This window comes from Alternaria ventricosa (assembly GCF_023758065.1).
Source record: "Alternaria ventricosa strain BMP 2768 chromosome Unknown scaffold_1, whole genome shotgun sequence".
In the NCBI taxonomy this organism is placed as follows: domain Eukaryota; kingdom Fungi; phylum Ascomycota; class Dothideomycetes; order Pleosporales; family Pleosporaceae; genus Alternaria; species Alternaria ventricosa.
In genome coordinates, this window is record NW_026055681.1 from 1,669,273 (window position 1) to 1,695,378 (window position 26,106).

General features: G+C 52.4%; 7 protein-coding genes across 7 annotated transcripts; 5 read left to right on the forward strand and 2 right to left on the reverse strand.

Annotated features, from left to right (window-relative positions):
- Nucleotides 1-555: 555 nt before the first annotated feature.
- J4E93_000575 (uncharacterized protein) lies at nt 556-2,678 on the forward strand (the record flags this gene model as incomplete). Its single annotated transcript, XM_049338534.1, has 2 exons — nt 556-621; nt 1,005-2,678. 2 exons carry the CDS (start codon nt 556-558, stop codon nt 2,676-2,678), a joined length of 1,740 nt encoding a protein of 579 aa, XP_049204419.1.
- A 754-nt stretch (nt 2,679-3,432) lies between these two features.
- On the forward strand, nt 3,433-4,473 carry J4E93_000576 (uncharacterized protein; the record flags this gene model as incomplete). The annotated part of the gene is made up of 1 exon (XM_049338535.1): nt 3,433-4,473. One exon carries the CDS (start codon nt 3,433-3,435, stop codon nt 4,471-4,473), a length of 1,041 nt encoding a protein of 346 aa, XP_049204420.1.
- Nucleotides 4,474-5,710: 1,237 nt separating this feature from the next.
- Nucleotides 5,711-8,941, forward strand: J4E93_000577 (uncharacterized protein; the record flags this gene model as incomplete). The annotated part of the gene is made up of 4 exons (XM_049338536.1): nt 5,711-6,436; nt 6,501-7,413; nt 7,875-8,089; nt 8,159-8,941. 4 exons carry the CDS (start codon nt 5,711-5,713, stop codon nt 8,939-8,941), a joined length of 2,637 nt encoding a protein of 878 aa, XP_049204421.1.
- A 371-nt stretch (nt 8,942-9,312) lies between these two features.
- Nucleotides 9,313-12,201, reverse strand: J4E93_000578 (uncharacterized protein; the record flags this gene model as incomplete). The annotated part of the gene is made up of 4 exons (XM_049338537.1): nt 9,313-10,759; nt 10,806-11,143; nt 11,188-11,675; nt 11,724-12,201. 4 exons carry the CDS (start codon nt 12,199-12,201, stop codon nt 9,313-9,315), a joined length of 2,751 nt encoding a protein of 916 aa, XP_049204422.1.
- Nucleotides 12,202-14,474: 2,273 nt separating this feature from the next.
- Nucleotides 14,475-15,262, forward strand: J4E93_000579 (uncharacterized protein; the record flags this gene model as incomplete). The annotated part of the gene is made up of 2 exons (XM_049338538.1): nt 14,475-14,734; nt 14,788-15,262. 2 exons carry the CDS (start codon nt 14,475-14,477, stop codon nt 15,260-15,262), a joined length of 735 nt encoding a protein of 244 aa, XP_049204423.1.
- A 2,200-nt stretch (nt 15,263-17,462) lies between these two features.
- On the forward strand, nt 17,463-20,330 carry J4E93_000580 (uncharacterized protein; the record flags this gene model as incomplete). Its single annotated transcript, XM_049338539.1, has 6 exons — nt 17,463-17,467; nt 17,490-18,095; nt 18,399-18,778; nt 18,841-19,047; nt 19,353-19,528; nt 19,587-20,330. 6 exons carry the CDS (start codon nt 17,463-17,465, stop codon nt 20,328-20,330), a joined length of 2,118 nt encoding a protein of 705 aa, XP_049204424.1.
- A 4,231-nt stretch (nt 20,331-24,561) lies between these two features.
- J4E93_000581 (uncharacterized protein) lies at nt 24,562-25,500 on the reverse strand (the record flags this gene model as incomplete). Its single annotated transcript, XM_049338540.1, has 2 exons — nt 24,562-25,082; nt 25,131-25,500. 2 exons carry the CDS (start codon nt 25,498-25,500, stop codon nt 24,562-24,564), a joined length of 891 nt encoding a protein of 296 aa, XP_049204425.1.
- Nucleotides 25,501-26,106: the final 606 nt, after the last annotated feature.

The window sequence follows — 26,106 nt, forward strand, 5'->3', positions numbered from 1 at the left end:
GGCCCCCCCTTGGCACACGGGGGCCTAAAGCTGTCACGCACCCGTCGACAAGGGCGGTATGCCTCATGGCGCGCGATGCGTGTACTGTACAGGCTGCGCCTCTCCATCCCGCTGTGACTAGATGCGCATTCTGAAATGGATGCGCCGGTGAGCCCATGTGGCTGAATTACAAGCGTTCCAACCGCTGCTCGGGTCTGGACCTGGGCCTGTTGTGGGATGCCAATTTTGACATGAAAAGGATCCTTTTGTCTCTGAAAGCCTTTTAACGTTGATCTTGTCAGGCCATAGCCGCAGACTAACCTTACTGTACCTGCCAGGCGGTACTCCACAGCTTTCTACCTTTCGCTCAGGTCCACAAGGCCCGTTTAAGCTGGCCCACACCCCCGTTATCACACGTCTTGCCCGCAGCATACGACTCTTTATAGACTCGCTTCCATCCATGGCCTGCACGTCGATCAGGCGTCCGAGCAAGATTTTGGTGCAAATCACGATCGAACTCGGTCTCCCTCCGCTGCACTTCCTTCACACCACACCCGGTTTCGAATCAACGCCACTATGACCGCGCGTGGCCGTCTCGAACGCATCGATGAAGACCAAGAGTCTCCCTTCCAACGCCGGACCGTATGCGACCGACTCCAGGACTATCGCCAGCTTGGCTGGCTGGCATGCGCTACGACCTCGCTGCTCACGACACGGCATTTGCTGATTGAAAGAAATCTGCACTATCCCTTGCAACTGTACATCACCCAAATCGCGGCTACGGCCCTAGTCGCTTTCCTTTTCCATCCATGGAGACCGAGCGCTCAGCATACCAGCGAGCAAGACCAACGTAGGAAGCGACCAGTTCAAGGTGCCCTGTTATTGGCCGCTTCCAATCTCCTGCAAGCGGTATCTGCATTCTGCATAGCACAAGCAATACTGCATACTTCGAATCTACCGTTGCTATGTATGATCACGGTATGTTCTCATAAGAAAGCTTGACATAAGTACGCTGACCTTGTCAGACCATAGCCTTCTTCGCTGAAGGTGTAGTTCTCTATGTGTTCAACTACACACCTCGCTCAAACGCAGAAACCCTGTCTTTGAGCTTGCTTGCCACAGCTTGTGCTGGTATCCTGTTCATGGAATACCGACTAATGGTACCAAGCTTGATCGCATCGATCTTGGCGATGCTCCTCGTCGGTGCAGCAAGTGCACTGAAAAAGCTTGCTGCTAGACACTATCCAGGAGAATATGCTACTCGAAGCATGAACGCTATGTTGCTCGTAGTTATGGGCGGTCTGCTAGCATTGTTCTGTCTTGTCAGCAACTTTCCGGGCGAGCACTGGGACTCATTCGACACAAGCAGCCTGCCTCTCCGCGGTCTCAATGCCTTCTCAACAGCAGCGGCATTGTTGAGTGGGGGCTCGATACTTTTCCCAATGGATATGCAGTCAGGAGGCCAACTACCCGGAAGCAGCTTTGCCGCGACACAACGCGTCCGCAGCGCCACGACAATTCTAGCCATGGCAGCCATCACAGGTTCTTTTACTGTTCTGTCAACGCGCCGATCCTACACCAGCTTCTACCAACTATCATGCTTTTTCCTCGCCATCATGTGCGCCTGCGGCAAAGATATCTACGACACGGTTTGGAAACCGTCCAACCGTCAGGACAGCTCGCGCGGAAGCTACGATCTTGTCTCACGCTCTCTCAATGCACCGATCGACGACGAAGAGGATTTTGGTACCAAAGCGCAACGAGCATCACGGCCAAGATCGCAGGGCAACAGCGCTCGCTCCTCTTTGGTCAGCTTGGCCTTGATCGTGCTGTGGACAGCATTCGTGAGCTTGAACTTTGGACAACGACAATACCCTCGAGAGGAGCCCCGCCTGGATCTACAATACGAACCCATTGGACCCTTGGAAGTTGTGATCAGCATGTACAAAGAGCGCACTGAAGATGTTGCTGCTCTTATAAAGAAGCTGGAGAGCATGCCACAAATGACCGAGGCTCTTGTTACGATTTACTTGAAGGACGGAGAAGCAGACGAAAGAAAGATCAAAGCGGAAACGAACGCGCACGAAGTCATCAAGCTACCAAACATAGGACGCGAAGCCGAAACCTACCTGAACCACATCGTCAACCGCTGGGACAGCCTTGCCGAACGAACGATTTTCCTCCAAGCCGACGTTCACAACCCACGAGAATTCTACCCATTCTTCGAGCGATATTTCCGGGCGAACCAGACAGGCTTCCTTAACCTGGGTTGGGCGGGGATATTATGCAATGGCGACGACTGCGGGGACAAGCGCGGCTGGCGTGATGAGACATCGCTGTTCGCGGACGTACAATCCCGAATTGACGGATCCACTCGTGAGAACGTGCTGCTCAGCTACAAAGGCCAGTTCGTTGTTACTGCTGCGCGCATTCGCGGAATCGACAAGTCCATCTATGACGATTTGTGGCAGCTCTTTGTCGACGAACACAGCTGGGCACACCAAGAGCCCTACCTTCAAGAACGACCCGATTCGATGAGCCAACCCTGGTTCGGATACACAATGGAGAGGATATGGAATGTACTGTTTCAGTGCTCAGACATGGATGTTGCATGGCGATGCCCGACTCTGTTGAGCGGGTGGAGACCTGGTGGTAGCATTGCCGACTGCCAGTGCTTTGATTCAGAATCGGCTGAGTAGGTGGAGAGGCATGCGTAGCGTCTGAACATTTTTTGTTTGTTTGTTGTGATACCCCTAGACGTCGAAAGGCGCAACGCGATGTGCCGAATTACGGTCGCTTGTTGTTAAATATAGATGACGCGCAATGGAGCGGAATAATAATAGTTTACTCAGGTTCAGTGCACACAACCTGGGAACGATCATGATTCTCGTCAGATTGCCATACACGCGAGCATGCTTTTTCCTGCCCAGCGGAACAGCACGGCCGTGGAGCCCGCGGACGACCATGCCACGCAAAAAAGGCCATCCCGAAGCGTTTGAGGTCTTCATGCATCCAAGGGCTGCGGATGCAGGAGGTTCGAAGCGCCAAGCTGAAACACTCTGTGCCGGCCAGATCTCGCGTTCCCGTTTGACACGTGATACAGACACCCCACTTTCAATGCTCGCACGGGTGCCGCAATCGATCCTTGCGCACAGGCGAGCCACCACTCACACATGACTCGGCCGCATTGCACAGCCATGGCGTCGCAGATACTCTCCTTTCTCTCGAAACGTTCCATAAGATCACTCGCGGCGACGTTTTGTACCTAGCCGACCAACTTTCCATGCTCACACAGGGACATTGCCCGTCTTCGAGCTCTGGAAAGCCTGCGGCGAACCCCGTATATTGAACCTTCTAATACTCCGGGATACCAACCTGCAACCACTATCACACCTTCGGGAACTAAACGACAGCGTTCCTTCCACTTGGAACTAACGGACCCTGCATATTCCAATGGCGACCATTCAGCAGCGATCGAGCAACAAGCTCTCAGTCTCTTCGAACAGAAGCTCAGATGGCCTCTACAAGCATCGTCAAAGCATGCTCTTCCGAGAACTGGAAATTTTACTTGAACTCACACCGAGCACCTTCAGCTCACCACTTCTGGCCCTTCCAAGAGAGATCCGCGATCAGATATTCAATTATGTGCTGCCGGATCCCACAAGAAACCGTCCGGAACTCCATACTTGCCTATGGGGCGCGGAGATGTCCAATGGAGAACCCTGGAGACACGACATTTTCGGATATGGATCAACCGTAGCCAAAGCATCGCGACTACGACCTGAGCTTCTCTTGATCAACAAACAAATTCGGGACGAGCTGCTTCACAATTACTACCGCCGCAGCAAGATCACTCTGCACGCTGAACTACGGAATACGCGGACGAATAACGACTATTTCGAGTTCTCACAGCACATCCTTCAACTACCCATGTTGAAGCACATAACACACATACGCTTCTACGTTGAATGGAACTACACGACGCTGAAAAATGGAGGGAGGGATCGCATGATGAAAGACCAGACACGTATGACGAAGAACCTCCTCGCCTCCATGGATAAGATCGCCCTGTTACTACAGTGCATCGAGACGATCGAGCTATCAGTACTCTTCTTCTGGAAATTCCGGAGCGGGAAAATGTACAGTCTTTCCATGCAGGACCTCTTTGACCTCGAAGACGTGTTCAAGCGCTGCGCAGAGCTGCCCTGGCTTGGTTTACTCGGCGAAAATGACCTACCTGGGAAGAAGAAGACGACTACTTCCACCTACCTCAGCCCGACTTCGGCAACGACGAACTCTTCGGCGGGTGTGGGCTACAAGATGTCGACGGAGAAGAAGGGTACGGAGCAGAGTGGAGGCATGGAGATTTGCATCAGTCGTGACCTGGAGGATGCGATGGAGGAGAGGAGAAAGAGTAGTGTTGACTTTTTCGGCAACTACGAAGTCACAGAGCCTTTGCCTCAACCTTGTTATCGGCATGGTGCTATGATATGAGGTGAAGGGCTGGAAGAAATACCTGACTTCAAGGATGAAAATCGTAGTTCTTTGGTCGAAGAATGCCAAACGACGGCACTTCTGCCACACTAGTTCTGGTCTTACAGCACCTGCGTCGCATACAGTACCACGACCCGATTACCGACGCTATCACAACGCGAAAAAGAGCAACACCTACAATACGAGACTTAGTGCAATAACCGTTGGTATGCGCAGTGCTCGTACGACGTTCTCAGCACACAGGCCGATTAGCATGGTATAGTTCTCACGAATGTGAGAGCAAGATGAATTCGGTTCCACAAGCTCTCCGCCGTATAGTGAGCAGGGACTCAGGTCACGAATCCGCCAGTAAGGCGCGGTAGCACAACCTTGGCCATTCTAGACCCACCAGAGGGGTATCACGTCCCGAGTTGTGGCGTGCAACCTACGCTAGATCATGGGGCTCGGCCGAGGCCACTAAGTTTGTTGCTAAGCAAACGCGGGGAAGATGAAGAGGGACGGAATTTGGTAGATGTGTCGATTTGAAGCTGCTGAATTTGCGCTGGAGGAATAATCGCATAATCGTTGTGGTAACATCTCGTTCTGATGCCTCTGTTGTTATTCTCAGTGATACCCTCCAAGAAGCAAGGTGCAAAGTTGAGAGTGGACATGACGCACTATCTCGGTAAGGCCTCACGGTAGTCTTCCGCGTTTTGGTGCCCCATCACTATGCTCATGAACGAGACTGTCCACAATCATACTGCAGTGGAGTAAGCGGACAATATTCAGTAAAATTATATTTTTCTTGGTATGTCATAGAGTTTATTTAAGCACTGCATCTGTGTTGGACCCTTGCTGCGTTGCACTCAACGGAATTAACGCTCAAGATCTTCACCGAGCAAGCCACAGAACATGCAGCAAGCAGGTAGCCGCAGCCGATGACACCTCTCACTACGGCTAGCTGCATTTCATGTGTTCTTACTTAATGTTGGCCTCCGTAGCTGCCATTCATGGCGCTGTTGCGTTCTACCCTGCCCCGGATTCAAGCCATTCGAGGCAGCCCGTTATCCCCGGACACCCATGTGGACGAGATCTCCACATGCCAACATTATTAGCTTGACAGCATTCGCTTCGCTGTTTCCGACAAATAAGTTATAATTGCTTTGTGCAACAGAGTGACGCACGACTCAGCGGTGACGCATAACATAGAGCGAATTCGTTGCCCTCTGAGCTCATACAATCTCTACAAGCCATCAACATGCCGCAACTAGAACCACCTGGATTGTATCGCCATCCCACAAGAAGCGAGATCATCGACCTCGCCGCAGCAGAAGGCCACGATGCAGATATCCCAAGCAACCTCGGCTCGATACACCAAGTGCCGAGTCATACATCGGAAAGACGGCACTCATTAGACGAGAAGAAGGCCGAATACACAACTGGCGAAAGAGACGTTGAAAAGGGAAACGGCTTAGGTTCAATCTCCAGTGCAGACCAACCCGATGCAGAAGAGGAACCTGAACGCGATCCGAATATTGTCGACTTTGACGGTCCCAACGACCCAGAGAACCCGATGAACTGGAAAGCGTCAAAGAAATGGGGCATGGTCGCGTTGATCTCAGCTATCACGTTCCTAACGCCTCTTGCGAGTTCGCAGTTTGCACCTGGTGTACCGGAGGTTATGCGCGACTTTAACTCGACGAGCGATCTGCTGGAAGGCTTCATGGTGTCCGTGTACGTTCTTGGCTTCGCTTTTGGGCCATTGATTATCGCACCGCTTTCGGAGATGTATGGCCGGCTGCCATTGTACCATAGCTGCAATTTGCTGTTCATTGTGTTTACGATTGCGGCTGCAGTGGCGAACAATATGGCGCAGTTCGTTGTGTTCCGATTCTTCATGGGCTGCTTTGGAGGAGCACCCATGGTACTTGGTGGAGGAACTATCGCGGATCTGATACCACGAGAACAGCGTGGTACTGCCATGGTTAGTAATATCCATGTACGAACTGTATGTGAGACAAATACTGACTTCGTAAACTCATCTTTAGGCTGTCTGGATGATGGGTCCAACCGTAGGACCATGTGTCGGCCCAATCATCGGTGGCTTTTTGACAGTAGCAAAAGGCTGGCGATGGAACTTCTGGTTCGTCGCTATAGTGGGTGGAGCGTTTTTCATCATGTCACTCATTCTGATGAGCGAGACATCTGGCATCATCATTCTACAACGGAAAGTCAACCGCCTCAAAGCCGAAACAGGCAACACGAAACTACGATCTAAGCTGGACAGTGGCCTCACTCCACGTCAGCTCTTCAAGTTCTCGATCATCCGACCAGCCAAGATGTTGTTCCGGTCAACTATCTGCTTCGCCATCTCGCTCTACATTGCGATTACATACGCCTATCTCTACATTCTATTCACCACGTTCACTGCTGTCTTCAAAGGACAATATGGCTGGCAGGGCGGCATTACTGGTCTCTCGTTTCTCGGTCTCGGCATTGGCTCGCTCATCGGCCAATTCACTTACATCCACTACGGCAACAAAGTGGTACACAAGCACATGGCGCGCGGCGACTTCCGACCTGAACATCGGCTGAAAATGATGTGCATCGGCGGCTTCTTCATTCCTTGCGGTCTCTTTATCTACGGCTGGAGCGTGCAATACCAGACGCACTTCATTGTGCCTATCGTAGCAACAGGCATCATCGGGTTTGGTCTGCTGATGACGTTCATGCCTGCGACTACGTACTTGGTCGACGTGTTTACTGTCCATGCCGCGAGCGCCATGGCGGCGAGTACCGTGTTGCGTAGTGTTGCAGCAGCCTTTATCCCACTGAGTAGTCAGACGATGTATGCGCAAATGGGTTACGGTTGGGGTAACACTATGTTGGGATTTATTGCTACGCTACTGATCCCAATTCCGTTCTTGTTCATTAGGTACGGAGAGAACATTCGCGCTAGAAGTACAGTTAAACTGTGAACACATACCATGGACTATAGACTTAGATAGACCCATATACAATAGCAAACCAAATTCCATGCCGTGGTCTTGACACAGAGCTGCGAGTCGGGTCATGATCCACGACTCCCGTTACCTGACTCGTATAGGCTATATGCAGCCTCGGTGTGTACTCCGAAGCCCCACCCAAGGTCTTGCTGAGCAACATTGGAAATACGACGTCAATAGAACCCTGGCCGCGTCTTGCCATAAGTAGAATCCCGGAAGTAGGTATTGATTCCCTAAGTGCATCAATCGTTCCAAGATAACCTCCGTCCTACATCAAAACACGACTCGCTCCGCCGCTCACGGAAAGTAGCAGCTACCCCATCATGACATCCTCACTCCCAGAGTCCAACACCTCTCTCACATATACACAACCCTCCTCCCAGCCACATCTTACACATACACCCATACCAAAGCCAGGTCCCCAAGAAGTCCAAGTGAAGATCAAAGCCGCAGCCATCAACCCCGTCGACATCCAACTATGGGGAAACCCCGTCATCGGCTGGCTAGCAGGCAAGAAGGAGAAAGGGATAGGGCGCGATTACTCTGGCGAAATTGTAGCCCTGGGCGAAGAAGCAAGTAAGAGCGGGAAATGGGAGGTTGGTGACGAAGTCTTTGGATTGTGCAATCGACCTGTAAGTCAATCTTTCGCCTGGCGCGGCTTTCGCTTCAAGACGAAATACGTTGGAACTAACGTGAAATAGATGGCAGAAGGAACATTCACACAATACCTCTCCATCAACCCGACCTCAGAGCCCATCGCAAAGAAACCCAATACCCTTTCCCACCACGAAGCCGCCGCCATCCCTCTAGTCGTTCTAACAGCATTCGCCTGCCTCGACTGGCTCCCCTCCACATCCGCCTCCCCCTCACCCTCGCAACGCCGCGTCATCGTCTCCGGGGCCAGCGGCGGCGTAGGAATGTGGTGCGTCCAACTCGCCAAAAAGCTCTATTCCTGCCACGTAACCGGCATCTGCTCCGGCTCCAACGTCGATTTCGTGAACAGTCTAGGCGCAGACGAAGTCATCGATTACCGCACACAAGACGTGCCCAACTCGCTTCTTTCCAAACGACCCGGCGGCACGAAGTACGACTTGTACATTGATTGTGTGGGTGGCACGGAGATGTTTGCGCATTGGAATGAGTTACTTCATCCGTCAGGCGCGTATATTACTATCGTTGGGGATAAGACTTCGAGGACGGCGATGGGTGGACCTTTGACGTATTTTACGTATCCCTCGCAGGTGATGAGACATGTTTGGGGGTACTTCTTCGGGCCGAGGTATGCGAATGTTATTTTGTATCAGAAAAGTGAGTTGCTGGAGCAGGTCAGGGAGTTGGCGGAGAAGGGCGAGGTAAAGGTTGTAGTGCAGGATGTCGTCAAAGGGATCTTGACGGAGGAAGGGTGTAAGGAGGGTTGGGAGAAGGTTAAGGGGTACATGGTTGAAGGGAGGGTCAGGGGCAAAATCGTTGTCGATATTGCGTAGTTTTAATGATACGATCGAATGTGATCAGTGAACTGGACTAGCAGCGAATTGGAACGATCAATTAAGGCAAATTACCATCTATGTACTATTGGGTGTATCACGCCGGGTATCAAGGGGGGTAATGAGACGCTTGAGCACGTATGCTCAGACGTTATAACGAGGGAAAGAACTGTTAAGGAAATAATGTTGACAGATCCATCAAGGAGATCCTCAAAGAAAGGCGACGCAGATGTAAACCTTGCTCTTTGCCAGAAAACCGCAGCCCGTAGCTAGCCCCTACTCAGCTGTTTGTCGTCAATCCATGGTCCAGTCGTTCGAGTCGTCAATAAAGCTCCCATTACCCAGGTCGTTCAGTCGTTGCCGTGAGACAATCAGTTGTACTTCAGGAATGTCGTGGGCTCCTGCGATGTGGCGGCTGCAGCAGGAATCCTGGCGTCACCGACTGTTGTCTTGGGATATTCACCCGGGACATGCAGGTCGCTAACGCTGATGTCGGTGTTCATCCGCTTGCCCATGCCAGGGTGCGCCATCTCCTCTGCAGTATCTACGAGGCCCACTGGGACGGGCCCGCCGTTGACAGTCTCGCCAAAGGCAGGTGCCCCTACCTCAGACTCGCCTAAAAAAGACGAAGTAGCTCCTGGTGTATCTAACCCGCTTGCATGCTGAGCCTGGCCATCAAAGACAGGTGCGACTATCAGAGCAGGGGTTGGCTGCACAGCAGGGGCTACGTAGCCTGTGTCATCGATCTGATCGGGGAGTATATGGTCAGGATGCCGCTCGGGGACTTGCGTAGGGGTGGCATCTGGAAAGTCTACCGCGCGAGATTGTTCGACTGGATATTGATGTTCTTGGTTGAGCTGCTGCGCCTCGTAGTGTTGTTGCGCCAATTGTTTCTTCCGGAATGCTTCGTTTGCAAGGGCTCCGGTGGCTGCACCCCCAACAGCGGGCGCCATCCAGTTGCCGTAATGAGTACTATCTTTGCGTTGGATAGGCTCAGCATGTTCCAGGGATGGCTGGTTGTACTGGTCGACCGAAGTTGGCTGGACGGGGTAAGCCTGAGAAACGGGGGCGTATGAAGGGTTGTCGACAGTCTGAGGGGCGTATGACTGCTGGGCTGGTACGTATGAATTTGCGAAGCTGGTCTGCTGCTGGTGTTGAGCGGGCTGGGTGAACTGGACGGGCTGGACGGGCTGCGCAGGTTCGGGCTGGTAGGCTGAGGTTTGGGCAAGGTACATCGGGTGCACATCCTGTGTCGGACCTCCAGATATTGTGTTTAGATCATTACCGACCTCTGAACTTCCGCTAGATGGCGATAAAGGCGCTTGTAAGTTACGGTTGACCATCAAATCAGACGGGAATCGCCCACCTGGAGAAGGTCGGGAAGGTCGCTCAGACTGATCCCGGTAGGCCTGTTCCTTCATGGACTGGTTGGCTGAGAAAGGAACCGCGTCTGCCTCGTCTTCCTCTAGTCCGCCATCCGAGCTGGCTGAACGGGCGCTGCCGGCGCTGGTGCTCCTGACGCTTGCATGGCGACGGACAAAGGCGTTGCGCTCTTCTCCACTCTTCTCAGTCAAGGCCTTGATATCTTCAAACCATGCGACCATGGTGTCGTACGTCTCCGCCCGGAACACCCAAGTATGGCCACGATGCATGGATCCAGCCTGACGGCCTTTGATAACGAACTTGTGGGAGGAACTTCCGGGCTGGGAGCGAGAACCAAGCTTCTGGTCTGGCAGATATAGGGACATGACTGGAGGCTGAGTGTAGATGCGGTCGGCCGATTTGAACTCGTGGAGATGCGTTGGCGACAAGACGTACCTAGAAAGTGTTAGACGGGAAAGGTTGTCAAGATTGAGTTGCTTACCATCCTGGTGTGTAGGACTTCAGATACTTGCTCTTCCGCTCGAGCATACCCGCTCTGACCTCGGTGGTAGCAGGGTGGTGCTTGCCAGGGTACTGGATATCTTCCAGTCTGCGCAACGGCATGTCTGGGTTGACGAAGTGAGGGTCGCTTCGCACAAACCTGCTCCATTCGAGATCGCGTGGCATGGCGATTGGGCCATTGCGCAACCGCTCTACCGTGTTGTACTGCTCATCGGCATCGCGCTTCAAGATGGTAGCAAGAGCGTTGTAGGCTTTCTGGACTTCGCCAACGACGATCGACTCGAGTTCGCGGCCGGAATTTTCAAGGTTGAGGTAAGCCTGTATACGTTAGTTGAGTCGCCCCTACACGTGCGATAACTGACCCTGTGGAGGTAGTTCTCCTCATCGATCTGCCTCTCTACTTGGCGCTCGACACCCAGACGCACGACATAGGGATCTCCCTTGCCTGCAACTGCCGTGGGGTCGGAGTCGGCCAAAGCCAGCGCCTCCTCAAGTGCGGTTACACACTTCCTTGTGGTCTCCTTTTCCTTCTCGACGTTGTTCTTGAAATCACCAGACAGTGACTTGATCTCCTTGATCTTCTGCGCAAGATCAGCCCTGAGGCCGCTGAGCTGGTTGATGACATCGGCCTCAACGTCTCGTGCCTTGTTTGCCTCGAGGATGGCTTGCTTGTGGAAATCGCGGAGGATGCGGTTGGCGTCGTTCAGGCCTCCTTCTATGAGGAGAGCGGCGGGGGCGTTCGTGTTGTTGATGACATTCGAGACCTTCAACAGCGATTTGGCGCGGTGTTCGTAAGAGGATGCGACTTCGCGGAAGTAGGTAATGAGGTCCTTGAGAAACTTTCGCCAAGCTGTCAGGTGTCAGTAGGTTTCACGGACCTGTCACGTGCCCAACATACTCTGGAAGCGTTCTGCTAGTATCTCGGTGGGGGTGCCCTTGGTCGGTACAGGAGTGTAGAAGACACTATCCTCGCGATCGTAGCCATGCTCCTGGTCGTCAATGGTGACACCACGTATCGAGCCCGCATGCATGGATCTCCTGCTTCCACTACGCTTCATGCTGCTTGCCCTCTTCACAGAGTTCTTCTTCTTGAGCGTGCCACTTCGCGAAGGCGTGGCGCCCTGGTTCAGGGTGGAGGAGCGCGAAGACGAGCGCTGGTGCATATCACCGTCGATGACGGATGAACCACGTGTGCGCGCATCGAAGTCCTCCTCGAACCGCCCCAGACGCGAGCGCTCATTTGGCGCGCTTAGTGGTGAGTTTCCAAAGTCATTCACAGAGGAGGTGCCGTAGCCGCGGCTGAGATGGGCCGGGTCGTCGATGTGCGGTACGGGGTCGTATGAGGCCGACGGGGTGACGGGTCGCTGGGTCGCCATGGTGGGAGCTGCCTGGTCGTGGATATTGGCTGCGGCGACGGTAAGGTAGACCCTGACGAATATATGTAAGAAGACGTTCGCAAACCAACCCTGAGCCGCGTTCGCTGTGGCTGGCGATGACGTGTGGAGTCGCGCTAAGGGGTGAGATGCCTCGGAGGGGTCGAGGCGCAGATTGCGAGAGCCCGAACCGACATGGCGCCGCAGATCAATCAATACTTACTGCTCGGAGTGCAATTGTGTCGCAAACTGCTCAGTTCGACGGATTTAATGTGAGCCTGAGGGTGCTTGTAATGTCGAGAGGCAGATGCCGGATGTGAAGAATAAAACCATGGCCATCCGCGGCGGCTTCGCGGCACTGAAGAAGCTCACAAAGATGCTTAGGTGATGTCATGTTCCCTTCAATGCTACGCCCTCAACACCATCCGGACATGATCGTCATCGTGCAGCAGTGCCCGACCCTTGAATCGTGTTAGTCTGTGGCGCGGCTGTTACACTTCGGCCTATCATGACTTGCTTGCATTTCCATCCATTGCGCCGTTACTTGCGCCCGTCACATTGATTGTCCTAGCAGCTGTCACATGCAGGCTCGCGGAACACGTAGGCGACACAAGAGGGGCTTCGTGGCCTGCCAACTTCTTCACTTTGTCAATGTTAGTCTCGATAAAGCCTCTCGGTGACTGTGCAGCCGTATCGTCCGTCGCCACTTCCATCGCCGCTGGCCAAACACGTGGAGATTCAATGTGGGGAGAGCACAGCCGAACGTGCCGACCCAAGTCTGCCCAGCGATTTGCATTCATCCTTCCGCAGATCAATGCAGCGCGGCGGCAATGCCGAAATCTTTTCTCCGTCTTGCTGCCCTGCGAGCTGCGCGTCTCTCGTGGGACCTATCCCATTTTTTCCAGGGGTCCTCTCGTATCCAACCCTCTAACACTAGTTGGACCCCGTAGCATCACTAGCCTACCACGAAGTAACCCAGCGGGAAGCATTGTGGACTGCACTGCCCCTTTGCCGTCATTGGTCATCTCCGGTATTGCCCTGAAGGGCGAACAAGATGCAGTGTGTCGGTGGTTATGTATCACAGTTGTTCCGCGTACCCAAGTACAACTGCAATGGCCAGCCCAATCAAGACCATAACAATGCGATAACGAGAGATATCCTCATTGACGATCTGTTCAGTACTCGGGTCCGCAGCTCCTTATCTCACTCCGGTTGATCGACAACTACAAGAAGAGACGGATGCCAGACATGAAGCATGCTTTCGAAGGGAAATGGAACACCCGTCTTAGTAAGTAGCCCAGAAGTCTAAATTGCTTCAAGACGCTCTCAATTTTCGTTTTTTACACTCATGTAGTCGGCAGTGCATCTGTTTAGTTTCTTACTTGTAAAAGGCGGAAGCACCTAGTCTTGCAGAGAGAAGAGCTGGAGAAGTAAGACACGGGCGTGGTCAATACGCTGCATTGGGTAGGCATGAAATAAATGAAGTGAAAGCAGTGGCGAGGTGTCACAAGATCGTTTGCATGCCGCGACGGGGCGTGAGGCACAACAACAGTGCGGCGCGCCATGGAAGCAATGATATTCAGAGCTCGAATTTGAGGCTTTGAGGAAGGCTGTCGATGTTCTCGGTAGTTTCGTTTATACCGCTTCTATGTGAGTAGTAGACTGGAGGTTTCAGGTCATATTCCGATTATACCTCCACCACAAGAAGCCTCTACACGTAACTACGTTCTACTGCATTTCCAACGTAATGCTCGATGCGATCATCGCTAGCGGATATCTCGCTTCCAGGAACCGGTCATGTGTCTTTTTACTCACGGGCCTCAATCGCGAAGAGTATATTAACCGGCCACACACAAACACCTACTGCCAAGCACTGACTTTGGGTACGTGGTTGCACAAAACCATCTATTGCGAAACAGCATATATGACTGCTAGAGTAAATGGATAATGCTCAGGTTTCATTGGTCTTATTTCATGACTACCGACAGCAGCCACCTCTGCCGTGGTGGAAAACAAGTCTGGGGCGCACAGAGAAATCTTGGAGGCTCTTTAGCGAAGGCTTGCGTGTGGCGTTGTTATATTGCAGCCCAGCGACTGAGATGGACGATAGACAGGTAGAAGCGTCATACTGCTGATACTCCAGGGACGCGCGGGAATGGGCGTAGGAGTTGGCTGGGATATATAAAGAGAGGCACGACACCCAGTGACGGCATCTCATCCGCATCTTCAACTTGATACTCGACCAGTACATCTACACTACTCCTTTTCCGCCCAATATGAGGTTCCTCGCTGTCGCCGTTGCTCTGCTGCCCGCCCTTGGGTCAGCGCACACTATCGCTCAGCGCGTCCGTATCAACGGCCAAGATATGGGCCAAGGCAACGGTATCCGCGTTGCCCCTTCCAACAACCCCATCACCAATGTCAATGACGGCAATATCGCTTGCAACTCTGGTGCCTCTTCCTCTAGCAAAGTAATCGACGTCAAGCCTGGAGACAAAGTCGGCGTCAACTGGGGCCACGTCGTCGGCGGAGCACAGTAAGTCGTCCTGTTTTTGATCATTCCGCAAGGAAATTGCTAACTCTTCCAAGATTCGCTAACGATCCCGACCACCCGATTGCGAAGTCTCACAAGGGGCCTGCCATCTTTTACATGGCAAAGGTCTCTAATGCCGCTAATGCGTCCCCCTCTGGTCTCCAGTGGTTCAAAGTCGCTGAGGACGGTCTCGACAGCTCTGGAAACTGGGGCGTCGACCGTATGATCAACAGCGGCGGGTGGACGGAGATGACGATGCCATCTTGTGTTGCCCCAGGCCAGTATCTTCTCAGGGCTGAGATGATCGCACTGCATAGCGCAAGCACGACCGGCGGTGCGCAGTTCTACATGGGCTGCGCGCAGATTAATGTCTCGGGATCTGGATCGAAGATTGGCAGCACGGTCAGCTTCCCTGGTGCCTACAGGGCGGACGATGCGGGTATCAAGCTCAGCATCTACAACGCCCAGGGTCAGCCCAAGGGCAACGGAACGCCTTACAAGATTCCTGGTCCGGCGAAGCTTCAATGCTAGAGCAATAGCATGTCAAACCAGGTAGAAACTGAACACCATGGAGCCTACGTTGCCACAAAGTTATCTGTTTTGCTTCCTTTGTCCTAATGTAGTCTGCAGACCTGTTCGGGTTTTTTTCTTAGATGAGGTGATAGAAGAGGCCGAGTGATTTGGATGGGCGTGCGCAGTCGGAGGTAATTCTGGGGCTTTGGGATTTTTTGCGAGCATCTTTACGACCTTCTATGTACATACTGTAAGGGTAAAATTGGGCGATAAAATGCTGGTGGCCGAGTAGCAATATCCAATCAATGCGTCACCGAGAACAAAAGTGGTATGTGATGGTGATGTGATGTGTCGTTACAGTCATGCGCTCGTGCCTAGGCTGTGCAAATGTACGGGCTGGTCGCACAACGGTAAACGGTGAGTGAGGCTTGCATGTACCCCGCTTTAGGCGCGTTCACGGAGGAAAATGCAAAAGCACAAAGAGATAGAGTTAATACCTAAGTAGAAGTTTAAAACAGTTGTAACTATGTCTAAGCTACATGCATCTAAAAATCTTGCGCTTCTCGCAGCATTCTAAACAGCGTTGCGTTCACAGTTGTCTGTGAGTGTAAGACGATGTATGATTGTGACGATGCTTTCTTGTGCCGCATTCCACCGGTAGATGGGCGGTTAGCGGACATGGTCGTGGGTGGGCGCCGGCCCCACCACCCAACAAAATTCTGCGTTTGAAGAACCACTTAGCCAATGAATGAAGCCGTTCATTCGGACGTGTCTGGTGGTCTAGACAAGTCCAGGTAAGGTTGTATTTACCTCACTGTGGTCCCATTTGCCCAAGTAAGTCCCCAGTGACCAACTTTTGAACAAGGATATAAGTCTTGCTGCTGAGCTATCTTCCATCAATCATCACAACCACAGGAGTCGTGCCAGAGTGGTTAATGGGTATGACTCGAATAAGCTGTTCGTTTAGAGCAGCTTGAATAGATATCATATGCCTTCGGGCGCGCAGGGTAAGAAATCACTTCTCCACAACTACACATCCACAAGACAAGCAACTAACAAATTCAATTCAGTTCGAATCCTGCCGGCTTCGCTTCTTTTTGCCCTTTCATAATATCCTGTAAGGTTTCCTGAAGGATAGGAATAGTTGTGGTGGAGATAAAGGGGAGAATTGAGACTTTTTGCGCACAAAACCACCATTTCTTGACCGATTTTGAATCTGAGACATGCAAACACTTCTACAATACGAACACATTCATTTCAGCACAACTAAATGCTCATACCTAGGTGTGGGGGTAAAACACAATTTTTGGTCATGTGAGACTTGGAGGGCTCACAGACCCCACTTCGGCCGTCGTACGCAGTGCGCAACTTCAATCCTTCCACAACGTTCAAACAGAACCATCAATCTCTTCGCTCCGCTAATGCTCTAGGATGTTAATGCGCATCGTATTCTCTTTGCCTCAGGCCATCGCATGCTGATTTTCAGACTCCGGGGGTGTAAGCCTGGTCCCTTGAGAGGGCGATCGGCATTCACATGCTACTCACGAGCTCCTCGCCGGGTGCGTCAACTTAACAATGCATGCTTTGATCCATACCGAAAGGGAGGGCGACGCGACGCACGGATGGCACAGTATGCCTGCTTGGATCGCTCGCTGACGAAGTCATTGTAACACGCTTGAGGAGACATACGCGCGTGTTGAGCGAGGCATGTGATTTTAGCACAGGCTTGCGACCTACGGGGAGAGCGCAACTGCCGCAAACTCTGCCCACGGCGGAGCCTCTTACCTACAGCAAGCTTTTTAAAGAAGGGGAGCTAAAACATAGAACACCCTGTACCCGACAGACTTACCACGACCCTCGTTTTGGGTGATATACCGCCATTGATAGTTACAGTCGGTGCATCATCAAACATCTCGGTACTTTTGTATGAAGGGAACAGAACTTCATTGTGCTAACAGGGCCAAGGGAATGAACAAGCAGACGACACCCACGGGAACCATCCCGAGGTCAGCTTCGTACAATATTCTTGTGCGGGCAGATGCTACTTTGCTCGCGTACATAATTTCCGTACCTTGGCCGCGGCAACAGTTGAGTGAGATGTTCAGCCCTACATCTTCTCGCAACAGTAATCAGTATATAAGTACTGAAGTGGCCCGGCAGACAATCGACATGTTGCTTTTTGCAATTCCCCCAGATCGCTAGATTGTATGCAACAGAAATGACGTCCGCTCGGTCTGATATCCAGGTCAAAGGCCAAAATCGCCGTAGTCGCAGGCCACCTCGCCGCAGCGTCTTACGTCCGCTACCTCAACCAAGCCAATATCCCGCATACTATCATCTGGACGCATGGTCAGCAGAGATACCGCGACGAGCTCCCGTGTGCGTGGCTGGAAGAGGACAGTCCTGGCAGCGTCACTCGGTTGACCGTCGGCGCTCCGCACCCCGAAGCATTCCAACGCAACCGCAGCGTGTATCCCACCCCTACGCAGCGTGCCATGGCATTCAGGGAGCGAATGCTCGACTATGTCACTGACAAGTGGTACGGTGCGCCGCATCTCTCAGCGTTCCTATCGAGCGCGCAATACTATTTTAACGTCAACTCTGGAATGATACTACCCATGCATTTGTTGCAGGCAGTCTTGTCTAGCGAAGACCATGCGCAAGACATACGACTCGAGCAACCCAGCAAGATGAGGAGCGCACTGATGAAAATCTTGATCAAAAAGCACGACGAAGACATCACCGAAGCGCAAGTCGACGCAATCCGAAGCATCAGGATCGCGTGCAACGTCGACCCAGCGGGTGGCCCCATACTATGGGAGAGTCAGTACTCAAAGGATAGATACGAGGGGTATGTCACATTAACCTTAAACTTACTAATACAAGAAGCGAGGCTAGCGCGGGAACATTTACAAAGTCTCGAATTGTACCGCGTGTACGTTCTATCGCGACTGCCTTATACTACTCACTGACCAGATGCTGGAGTAAATAGTCGGGCTACGGTAACGCCGCTCCTTCCTCATGCCTCACGGTTCTGGCTAAGTGGACCTCGGGATGCTGAGGTAAATGGTTGGGTTCGATGACAGCGCTCCTTCCTCAAGCCTCATGGGTGTGACCAACCAAGCCTTACTAAGCTCCCACTTATCAAATAGAGCATCTCACTTCCTGTCAACTCCCCCGCTCCCTCGATCATACGTCCGACAATGCCACCAAAGAAAGGACAAGACAACAAGAAACCTGCTCGAATACCTGCTCGAACACCGCGCCAGCAGAGCAACACATTGACGACTACACCCTACAGCGTATCAGCTCCGCCAACGCCTACCGAAGTTTACGACGAGGGAGAGAACGACTTCAGCATCAATGTCCATGCCAGTCTCATGGAAGACGACGATATCAGCAGCGCAGATGAAGATATCGCAGCCAATATCCCACAGGGGTGTGCCATTAGCGACAACGATCTACTTGACGACCTGAGCCCCACCGACATCGAGGCGCTTGTCCAGCGGCTTCTCCCTGGCATTTGCCAGCAAGGTAAGCTACACGTACTCGTACAAGATGTGATGTACTCCGGTGTACTGACTTTATGCTTGCAGATGTCCAAGACTTTTTAGCCCAGATTACTACACACCATTCGCCGCCCTTTACTATACCACGCCACGAACGCGAACCTAGGAGCTGGCCCTCAACGTACGAAGAGTCGGACCTGTTGTGGGAAGAGGGAGCCAAGGCTGAGCGAGCAATCAAGCTGCCTGTCGGGACCAATATGCCGAAGTGGTTGGACATGGCAGAGGATCAGCTAGGTAAGTTTTCTTTGGTACTTGGGATCTAAAAGGCGGCTGAACTAACTGTGCCCTTGCAGTCAAGTACACAGGGAGCATCCAAGACAGCCTGGTTCTAATCACATCCTATCCAACAGCACGCGTTGGCAGTACGGTGCACGCCTCCTACGGGACGACGATGGACCTCTCCAATATATCGATGCTAATGCTCTACTCGAAGTTGGGACTGCACCTGAAATCATTCCGACCGACCGGCGCCCTCCACATCAACGCTTTCCCCCGTCGCGTTAATAGAAAGACTGTGCCAACAGGCTAAAAGGTTCTAGAGAAGCTTCCGGCTGTCCTACGCAATTACTGGTGGTGTGTCGCCCAGGAATGGCTGGCAAGATCGCAGGCTAAGATCGCCCTACTTGTCGGAGCAGCTGCAGTCACTACCTATCTGTCCTACCTAGACGCGAACCATGTTCAGCACCAACAAATATGGTTGGCTGGTGGCAAAAATGTAAGCTATAACTGTATGAACTGCACATGAGACACATACTGACTTCGTACTTCTATAGGAGTACCAATCAAGCAAGACGCCACCGTGTTGGATCGAACACGACAAGGACAACAATATCAAGCGCATCGCGTTCTCAGTCCCGCACCCGGAGTATTTTAACCGCTACCGCGGCACTGTAGTCACTCATACGATGAGAGCCAATGCGCTTAAAGAGCGTTGGATTGACTACGCGATGGTGAAGGTCTGGGGCACGGCACATCTGCAAGGCTTCCTCAGCTCAACAAAGTACCGCTTTCAGACCACAACGGGTATTATTCTGCGCATTTCTGACTTCGAGAACTACGGCGCAGACAACACCACACTTCGCACGATTCTCAGTATCCCCAACTTAAGCAATGCCACTCTTAACGTCCTCCTTACCGGCTACAAGAAGATAAGCAAAGAGGAGGTTGAAGGGATCAAGGCGATGCGGAAGACCATGGAGGTCGAACTCACGGAGAAGCCATCATACTGGGATAGAGCCGAAGTCATCGACCGATACGGCAATCATGCGTTGACTTTCAGATTGATCGCAGAGCGGCGGGAGGGGCCGAGGCAATCTACCAAGCCCAAATCGCAACCCCTTGCATTATCGCTACATGAGATTGAAGGAAACCCCTTCCTCACACGATATAACACCACGGTCGCGGACCTTCTCGCGAAGGAAGAGACCAAGAAGCAGAAAGCGCGCGAGCGGAGGAGGAAGAGGAGAGCAGTTGAGATGGAGGGCGAGGACGAGTGGTGCGAAGGTGATAATTCATAGGGCGCTATCCTGGACGTCTTTCTCTGCTTGCGCGTTATTCGAGCAAGCGGCTTGTCTTCTTGTGACTTCTTTGGTGGCATTGTAGCGCTAGCCTCGAGTGAGCGGGCCACTTACGGCAGAGGACAGAAGGCAAATGAAGCACCGATCTCACGAACACGGTCTCTACAGAGCAGCGATGCGCCTTTAGCTAACAGTCGCACTTTCCGACCCAGTGCCAGCCGCAAGCGCACGCCGCAAAGCGACGATGATTCATCCGACTACGCGAACACGGAGTCCCACGAAGGGCGAGAAGAGGGCAAGCAAGATATGGAAGAGCAAGAGGAGGCATCGCTGGAAGAAGACAACAGTATACCCGCAGATAACGAGAAAGATGATAATCACGAAACCTAGCATATCATCCGCCGCTGCTCTATCACCGATGCGGCGCTCTTTGGTGAGATAACTGTCCAACATGTCAAGAATTTCGTCAAGCGTATGGTGCCTCAGCTGTCAAACACCAAACTTGACGCTTTGAGAAAGAGATTCGCAAGCGTTTAAACTCATCTCCATCATACTTGGTACCGGCCAAAGTACGCGACTCGACAGATTAGCCATCAACGTATGATGACATGGATATGGTCTGGCGACATGCGCATATTGGGGAAGAGGCAGTTACGCTAAAGAAGATCCCAGTTTGGCTCACCATGGGAGAAGAGAATCTGGAAGAGCCTTTACGCTCTCTACGCGACAGTCTCATGATCATATCGTCATAATCCACTACCGATGGAAACTGTACTATTCATCGTCGATAAGGAATTGGCCTGAACTGATCCAATCTCCACATAATACTACTCTTCGCTAAAATCAGTCTGTATCTACTATCTCTCCAACAACACAGAGCCTTGCACGTACATTTAATGACTCGTCGCATCGACCGGAAGCGGATAACCAGCGGTACGACTCCGAGTCCCCAGTGGGATGACTTGAATTCGATGAGCAGAAACAGACTGTGAGGCGGCTCAGTCTAGCGGTGTACCAATCAGAGTCATTTGACAGAGATCGAAGTGTCCCTGCACCAATAAGAAGCATCGGTTCGCCATTCGGAGAAGCTTATCGACTACACTATCATACTGCTATGGAATCAAAAGCATCTTCAGACGTCCATGTCATTCTGAAAAGCCTATTTCTGTCTTCCTTATCCGATCGCATATGCTATCCTCATACAGACTGCCGTTGGCTTCGTTGATACATATGTAGACTGTCGCAACCCAAGCCTCTCAGTCCACCCCGACTAACAACCCAAGCCTCAACGCAGCATAAAACTATCGCCTCATGCAAGGAAGAAACCGAACTCACACCCTGGAGCCTACATCAGCGTCAGGCTACCCACTTTGTACATTTTTATCTTAATGTAGGCTGCAGGCCTCTTTGGGTTCTCATTGTATAAGGTGCGATGGTCAAGACAGCAGGCACGATCAGAGCGAGAGCCGAAGCAAAGGAAAGGTCAAACGATCGATGGAGCGATATATCGAGGTAGTGAACCAGGCGCTTCTTGATAGCGGTGCCACGCATCTCGTTACCCAGACAGCGATAACTGATCCTCTGATTCGGTCGAAGTACTGGGGATACGCGACAGAGAAAGAGACGCGCGTCATATGGTCTATCTGCTCTATTGTTGTACATTGAATCCACTCCGTGGGCACCTCCGCTTGATATCGTTCGGATCTGTGCGGTCATAAAGCCCGGTAGGGTAGGTGGTGCTCCTCTTCCTAGGTAGTTGCTTTATATAGACATCAACCCCTGCATGCTCGATAGTAAGACCGAACTTAACCCTCGTCACATATTACCAGGTTACGATCAAGTCGTCTTAGTATGACGTCAAGATGTAGTGACCTATGTTATGGAGAGTGAGCGTGGTGCTATACTCGTGACGAATAGTGTTGATCGGGGGAGCAGTGGGGTGTGAGGAAACGATCAGTAGGTTGTCCTTGTCGCTTCCTACAAACTCGACGAGCGTTTTCACCGGCATGTCGAGCCTGGAGGGCATTTCGATACCAGCGAGGAGCTTAACAACCTGTTCCCCTTGCACAACCATATCCCAGAGTCTGTCTATTTCATCATCGAAAGAAGGCTAGGTCGTCAGCTATCTGTCCTGCGATGAGATGAGGAAGAGCGGACAAAGCTCTGCGTATGAACGAATCTCGACTTGGAAGCTTTCCTGACTAGACAACACTGGCTGTATTCACTCTCATCGAATGATAGCTCACCAAACAACCCTTTATCTGCAATAGACCATCAATAGATGGTGCCGTCATTGGGGACCTTCATCGCTGGGTTGGCTATCGTCACTGCCGCCGGTGACTACAACGAGACTTTCCTGCTCCATCCCTCAGCCACAAGAAGCCTCGGAGCATACAGTGTAGTCTGTCGTACTAGTCCGTCACCGTAAACCCCAGCGAACACCTCCAGGGTACAACATCAGGCCTAGCTTCGACCCAGCGAACTCTCTGGTAGCGAACAATACCAAACATCTAGAAAGCTCGGATTCGCGTTTCCAATTCCCAAAATGCCTACCACATAACGCCGCGCCTTCAGTTTCGTTTCAGATCCCAGGACACATCAAAGCAGCGAAAGAAAAAGAAAAACCACCGAATCCTTACCTCGGCTTTACAAGAGAGCCACAATATGCACGAGAGAGTCAGTATCAACCGCAACGGCATCAACGGCATAACGAACTCTCGCTGTCAGCCCAGAAACGCCCAGATGCCATGGCCTTCGCACATGGTCTCCAAATGCCGAAAGCCTTCATTTCCCAGCACATGTAACAAACGCACCGACGCACATAATCCCCGTTGAAGGCCAAAGCAAGTGCGAGAACAAAAAAGCACGCATGTCAAAACATCAAGACAAACCGACCCTTCTTTCCCTCTCTGGTCGGGAAATTTGTCGATACCCTCGGGGAGATCACGGGTCCGCACTCTCAGCCTCACGGCGACAGCGAAAGGGAAACGAGCAAGGACGGAGGAGGGGTGGTGAAACAAGAAGGGAGGCCGAAATCGCCGAAGTCTTTCCCCACCTTTTGCCGTACCCAGCCACACATGGACTACGGGCACCTCGGAGTCGGCTCTTTCACGAGGCAATTTCACGCATCAAAGTGCGGAGAAAAAAGGCGGTCAAGTCTGTCTGGGTCACTTTGGTTTCAATCTTGCCTTGGGTAGCACTGCGCTGCGTTGTAGGTGCGTTTCAATCCCAATTCGCGTGACCTCGAGCCTTTCTCGAAAAGGGTGGTGATTAACTGGGTGATCGACGCAAAAGTATGGGGAGGGGGAGGGAGATGTATGTTCATTGGTGGTAGTTGTACAGCGCTTTAATGGTGATGTGCAAGGCTGAGGCTGAAAATGTTGGGCTAGTGTGGCTAGGGGAGGCTGGGGCATCGCGAGGGCTCGCGTGACACACAACCATGTGCAATAACTGGTGCACAGAGCTTGAATAGCATGGTATGTTGATGACGTTGGTTGTGTGGCTGTGGGGATAATGCTCGTAATGGCGGTTAGTCACCAAGTTTGTAGGAGTAGTTGCAAGTCTGCTTCGCGTGTCACAGTAGACATATCATGTAATGTGACTGATTTTGATTGGCGGAGGTGGTAGATAGAGTAGCTAGAAAATGGGGGGTGCTTGTTGGCAGGGTGGCTACATGGCGACAGGCAAGAGGAGCACACATGGGGATAGGGAGCGGCAGGACAGGAACTAATGCCCTCAGGTAAAGGAATGGCTTGGACGAAATTACCGTCCGTAAACAAAGAACAAAGACAAGAGAGCGACCGTGGTGCTCTTGTGCGCCAAATGGAGTTATAAGTGACCCATTCAATTGCCCGGTATCTAACACCCCACAAACGCCCAGTTGAGGAAACAAGAAAAGGTTGGATATAACACAAGAGAGGTGAAAAGATTCTTCGGTGCAGCCGCCACAAATCTTTCTTTATCCTCGTCAAATGCTGATCTGCACAACGGTATGGTGGTTCCGTCGTGTACTGAATAGTAACGGGCTAAATCGCAAGATGATTCTTACTCTCGTCGTCAAAGCGTGATTGCGCGCACCGTGGTGCGAGACATGGTAGTGAAGGAGATTAGGTAGTTGCGTAGTCAGGGTATGGAGGTGTTCGTCAGCGACGCCAGTCATGAGAAAGGGTCGACATGAAGAGCGCACGTGTTGCGCCAATTGCCCTGTTTGAGGCACTTATACGTTGGTAACCTAATGGAGTGTCAGTGAGTGGCGTATCGTCAGGCGGCATCGTGGATCGCATACCTTCAATATCCGCCTCGAGTAGTCCTCGTTGTCTGCAATACTGCCGTTGCTCTGCCTCCGGTCGACGAAGCTCGGGTCCAGACGCGAGTCGTTCATGGACGAGTTGCTGGTGTGTAGCTTGCCGCCGTTGACGAAAGCATTCACGTTGGCGGCATTGCGACGGTAGTCTTCTTCTGCTTGGTGCTGACGTCTCCGGCGGAGCAAGAACCATACACCGAACATGATCGAGGCAAGGGCTAGTATGCCGACGACTACGCCCACTGCGATGGCGATTGTGTTTGGTTTGCCGTCTTCTTCGGGCGCCGCAGATGGAGTGGCCGAAGCCTGGGCGGCACCGGTTGATGTCGGAGCAGCGGACGACGGTTTTGGTGCTACTGAGCTGCTGCTCTCTACTTCGGGCTCGTAAAAGTCGACTGGGTTCCTAGTTGTTCCCGTGAGAACGACCCATAACTTGTCCTTTCCACCACCTAAGCACTGTCAGTTGGGAGCGAAATAACGGAAGGTTGTCAGCTTACAGGTCCATGTCTTGTCGCCGCTACACGTGGTGCCACATGTCTCGTTCTTAATCTGCCAGTCTTTGGCGGGAATCTCGTCACCACACCAGCATTCTTCGCCGTTCGACAGGCCCATAACGGGCTTGTTTTGCTCAATGCAAACGAGTTGGCAGTTGCCAGGCGACTGGAACTTGAAAGCGCCGTGGTTCTCGAGTGGGATTCCGGTCTCGAAACAACCGATGCTCACCATGGCACTTGCTCCTAAGGTCTTTGTCGGTGTGGTGATAGGGTCCGTGACGGTCGCCCATGTTGGCGTTGGCTTCTCTTCCGCGGCGGCCATCATGACCATCGAGGCCGCGGCCAGGACGGAGGCAAGTCTGATGTAGACCATTGTGGTGATGTGCTTGGTTGGTTAGTAGTGCGCGTCGCACAAAGGGCTATATGCAGAGGCGTCGACACATGCAAGGCCCTGTGGGCGTGGATAGGTCGGGCGGTCCGAGTCGGCGGCGGTGGTGATGGTGGTGAGAGAGGTCGTTGTTGGGGTTCGGCGTGGATGTAAGGCTGAGTGGATATGGGGATGGCGGCGGAGATGGAGTCGTCAACAGGCGCGATGGACTGGGACTGGAGGCTCGATCAACGATGCCCAGGGCCGTCTGGTGGTGTTGAAACGGGGGGCGTCGTGGCAGAAGTCGAGGCGATGAAACTTGTCGGCTGCCCCTTGGAGAAAACCCCCGTAGAGTGACGCAAAAGGAATGAATCGACGGGAGATGGGTTCTGGGTAAAGAGAGTGTAGTGATGCGATAAAACGATTGTGGGTGTCGACGATTGACAACGTGAAGCAGACAAACGAGAGGAGGCTCGGGCCCTGAGAGTGGATCGCAGTGAAGAGAGGACAGGAGAGTGCGCCCCAGTTAGGACAGGCAGGCATGCAGCCAGGAGCAGGAGCCAGCCTTGGCAATTAGCCTGTGCCTGCGTCTGACTGCCGCCATCTTTAGCC